The 5,000-nt window shown below is 50.1% G+C and overlaps 1 protein-coding gene across 1 annotated transcript in view; it reads left to right on the top strand.

Moving 5' to 3' along the window:
• LOC138864145 (uncharacterized) overlaps positions 1-5,000 on the top strand; it is a 10,897-nt gene that overhangs the window by 1,093 nt on the left and 4,804 nt on the right. Inside the window, exons 2-5 of the mRNA XM_070130195.1 lie at positions 1-42; positions 954-2,749; positions 3,476-3,897; positions 4,038-4,205. The exon at positions 1-42 is cut by the window's left edge and continues 115 nt beyond it. Coding sequence (XP_069986296.1) covers positions 1-42; positions 954-2,749; positions 3,476-3,897; positions 4,038-4,205 — 2,428 coding nt within the window. The remainder of the gene's footprint in view (positions 43-953; positions 2,750-3,475; positions 3,898-4,037; positions 4,206-5,000) is intronic.

Raw genomic sequence — 5,000 nt, 5'->3', positions numbered from 1 at the left:
CATCGTCGTCACCATCAACTACAGGCTGGGCATCCTGGGTGAGTAGGATTTCAGGTTCAGTTTGGCTGAGGTGGATGAGTGGAAGGGTGGATGAATTATTATGCAAATGATTATCTAGCTATATTTGATATTTCACAGCGCACTCTCATTGGCTAAACGGGGTGATGTCATTAGCACCGCCCCCTTTCTTGAACCCAGCAATTTGTGTGATATTTTATGTTAATTTTTTTTTTTAGTGTATTTTCTTTGGAGATGGTACACTAATAATGATGATAAAACAACGTCGAAAAAAACAAGCAAATATATATATATAGCAAACATTTAATATTTGCAATTAATGAAATTGATGAGGCGGAGCTTAGCTCAGTAGTTGCCAACTAGGATTATCAGTAAGATGGAGGGGTTATACCAATCTAAACATTCCTTGGATAGATGGATGAATGGGTGGATTAATGGTGGATAGGTGGGTGGAAGGATAGTATGGTTGGGTGGATGGATGGCTGAGTGGATGGCCTGGCTCGGGACGTTTGCTCTCGTGTTGCCCTTTTCTATGTTTCTTCCGGTCATTTTTGGTATAAGAAACCGCACAAAAACACCGAAAATATATTCGTTTTTCTTCTCTTTGTCTCTGCTCCTTCATTCATCTTCTTTACTTCTTTTTCATCTTCATTCATCATCTTCATCATCTTTATCGTTTTCATCATCATCGTTATCATCATCACCATCATCTTCATCTTCATTGTCATTTTCATCTTCATCTTCATCTTCATCATCATCATCATCATCATATTCATCATCATCATCGTCATTCACCACCACACGACTTCACAACCTATCTCCACACACTACCAAAGATCACCATTCACCACAACCCATCATCGCATGTCATCCCGCAGACCGTCACAAATCACCATAAATTGCACACCGTCACCATTCATCACATCCCATCACAGGTCATCACCATTCATCACACCCTTTCCCAGGTCATCATCATTCATCACACCCGATCACAGGTCATCACCATTCATCACACCCTTTCCCAGGTCATCATCATACATCACACCCGATCACAGGTCATCACCATTCGACGCACCCTATCACAGGTCATCACCATTCATCACACCCCATCACATGTTATCACCATTCATCACACCCCATCACAGGTCATCACCATTCATCACACCCCATCACAGGTCATCACCCAATCACACCCAATCACAGGTCATCACCATTCACCACACCTTATCACAGGTCATCATCATTCATCACACCCTATCACAGGTCATCACCATTCATCATGTCCCATCACAGGTCATCACCATTCATCACACCCTTTCCCAGGTCATCATCATCCATCACACCCGATCACAGGTCATCACCATTCAACGCACCCTATCACAGGTCATCACCATTCATCACATCCCATCACATGTTATCACCATTCATCACACCCCATCACATGTCATCACCATTCACCACACCTTATCACAGGTCATCATCATTCATCACACCCGATCACAGGTCATCACCATTCATCATGCCCCATCACAGGTCATCACCATTCATCACACCCCATCACAGGTCATCACCATTTATCACACCCTATCACAGGTCATCACCATTCAATCCACCCCATCACAGGTCATCACCATTCATCACACCCCATCACAGGTCATCACCATTCATCACACCCCATCACACCTTATCTCAGGTCATCACCATTCATCACACCTCATCACAGGTCATCACCCCATCACACCTAATCAGAGGTCATCACCCCATCACAGGTCATCACCATTCATCACACCCCATCACAGGTCATCACCCAATCACACCCAATCAGAGGTCGCCACCCCATCACACCCAATCAGAGGTCATCACCCCATCACAAGTCATCACCATTCATCACACCCCATCACAGGTCATCACCCAATCACACCCAATCAGAGGTCATCGCCCCATCACACCCAATCAGAGGTCATCACCATTCATCACACCCCATCACAGGTCATCACCCAATCACACCCAATCAGAGGTCGCCACCCCATCACACCCAATCAGAGGTCATCACCCCATCACAAGTCATCACCATTCATCACACCCCATCACAGGTCATCACCCAATCACACCCAATCAGAGGTCATCGCCCCATCACACCCAATCAGAGGTCATCACCATTCATCACACCCCATCACAGGTCATCACCCAATCACACCCAATCAGAGGTCATCACCCCATCACACCCAATCAGAGGTCATCACCATTCATCACACCCCATCACAGGTCATCACCATTCATCACACCCCATCACAGGTCATCACCATTCATCACACCCCATCACAGGTCATCACCCAATCACACCCAATCAGAGGTCATCGCCCCATCACACCCAATCAGAGGTCATCACCATTCATCACACCCCATCAGAGGTCATCGCCCCATCACACCCAATCAGAGGTCATCACCCCATCACAGGTCATCACCATTCATCACACCCCATCAGAGGTCATCGCCCCATCACACCCAATCAGAGGTCATCACCCCATCACACCCAGTCAGAGGTCATCACCCCATCACACCCCATCACCATTCATCACACCCCATCACAGGTCATCACCCAATCACACCCCATCTGAGATTATCGCCCAATCACACCCAATCAGAGGTCATCGCCCCATCACACCCAATCAGAGGTCATCACCCCATCACACCCAACCAGAGGTCATCACCCCATCACACCCAATCAGAGGTCATCACCCCATCACACCCCATCAGAGGTCATCACCCCATCACACCCAATCAGAGGTCATCACCCCATCACACCCAATCAGAGGTCATCACCCCATCACACCCCATCAGGGGTCATCACCCCATCACACCCAATCAGAGGTCATCACCCAATCACACCCAATCAGAGGTCATCACCCCATCACACCCAATCAGAGGTCATCACCCCATCACACCCAATCAGAGGTCATCGCCCCATCACACCCAATCAGAGGTCATCACCCCATCACACCCCATCAGAGGTCATCACCCAATCACACCCAATCAGAGGTCATCACCCCATCACACCCCATCAGAGGTCATCACCCCATCACACCCAATCAGAGGTCATCGCCCCATCACACCCAATCAGAGGTCATCACCCCATCACACCCAATCAGAGGTCATCACCCCATCACACCCAATCAGAGGTCATCACCCCATCACACCCAATCAGAGGTCATCACCCCATCACACCCAATCAGAGGTCATCACCCCATCACACCCAATCAGAGGTCATCGCCCCATCACACCCAATCAGAGGTCATCACCCCATCACACCCCATCAGAGGTCATCACCCCATCACACCCAATCAGAGGTCATCACCCCATCACACCCAATCAGAGGTCATCACCCCATCACACCCCATCAGAGGTCATCACCCCATCACACCCAATCAGAGGTCATCACCCCATCACACCCCATCAGAGGTCATCACCCCATCACACCCAATCAGAGGTCATCACCCCATCACACCCAATCAGAGGTCACCACCTCATCACACCCAATCAGAGGTCATCGCCCTATCACACCCAATCAGAGGTCATCGCCCCATCACACCACATCAGAGGTCATCACCCCATCACACCCAATCAGAGGTCATCACCCCATCACACCCAATTAGAGGTCATCGCCCCATCACACCCAATCAGAGGTCATCACCCAATCACACCCAATCAGAGGTCATCACCCCATCACACCCCATCAGAGGTCATCACCCCATCACACCCAATCAGAGGTCATCACCCCATCACACCCCATCAGAGGTCATCGCCCCATCACACCCAATCAGAGGTCATCACCCCATCACACCCCATCAGAGGTCATCACCCCATCACACCTTATCAGAGGTCATCACCCCATCACACCCCATCAGAGGTCATCACCCCATCACACCCCATCAGAGGTCATCACCCCATCACACCCAATCAGAGGTCATCACCCCATCACACCCCATCAGAGGTCATCACCCCATCACACCCAATCAGAGGTCATCACCCCATCACACCCAATCAGAGGTCATCACCCCATCACACCCAATCAGAGGTCATCGCCCTATCACACCCAATCAGAGGTCATCGCCCCATCACACCACATCAGAGGTCATCACCCCATCACACCCAATCAGAGGTCATCACCCCATCACACCCCATCAGAGGTCATCACCCCATCACACCCCATCAGAGGTCATCACCCCATCACACCCAGTCAGAGGTCATCACCCCATCACACCCCATCAGAGGTCATCACCCCATCACACCCAATCAGAGGTCATCACCCCATCACACCCAATCAGAGGTCATCACCCCATCACACCCCATCAGAGGTCATCACCCAATCACACCCAATCAGAGGTCATCACCCCATCACACCCAATCAGAGGTCATCACCCCATCACACCCAACCAGAGGTCATCACCCCATCACACCCCATCAGAGGTCATCACCCCATCACACCCCATCAGAGGTCATCACCCCATCACACCCAATCAGAGGTCATCGCCCCATCACACCCAATCAGAGGTCATCACCCCATCACACCCCATCAGAGGTCATCACCCCATCACACCCCATCAGAGGTCATCACCCCATCACACCCAATCAGAGGTCATCACCCCATCACACCCAATCAGAGGTCATCACCCCATCACACCCAATCAGAGGTCATCACCCCATCACACCCAACCAGAGGTCATCACCCCATCACACCCAACCAGAGGTCATCACCCTATCACCGGTCATCACCCTGCATCACCCCCCCTCGACCCCCGCCCCTCCCACCCCAGAGGTTTCCTTTTACCCATCCGGTCTTTTTTACAAATTATTTTTTAAACCCATCCCCCGAATTTTTGCCAATTTACACCAATCCAAAGGGGGTCCAAACACACCCGGTCACCCTTTTTTTCACCCAAATTTTTTTTAGAGGTTATTTTTTTTCCCCCTTTTGATTTTTT

This window comes from Penaeus vannamei, chromosome 15 (assembly GCF_042767895.1).
Source record: "Penaeus vannamei isolate JL-2024 chromosome 15, ASM4276789v1, whole genome shotgun sequence".
Taxonomy (NCBI): domain Eukaryota; kingdom Metazoa; phylum Arthropoda; class Malacostraca; order Decapoda; family Penaeidae; genus Penaeus; species Penaeus vannamei.
This window is presented reverse-complemented; position numbering and strand designations above follow the sequence as displayed.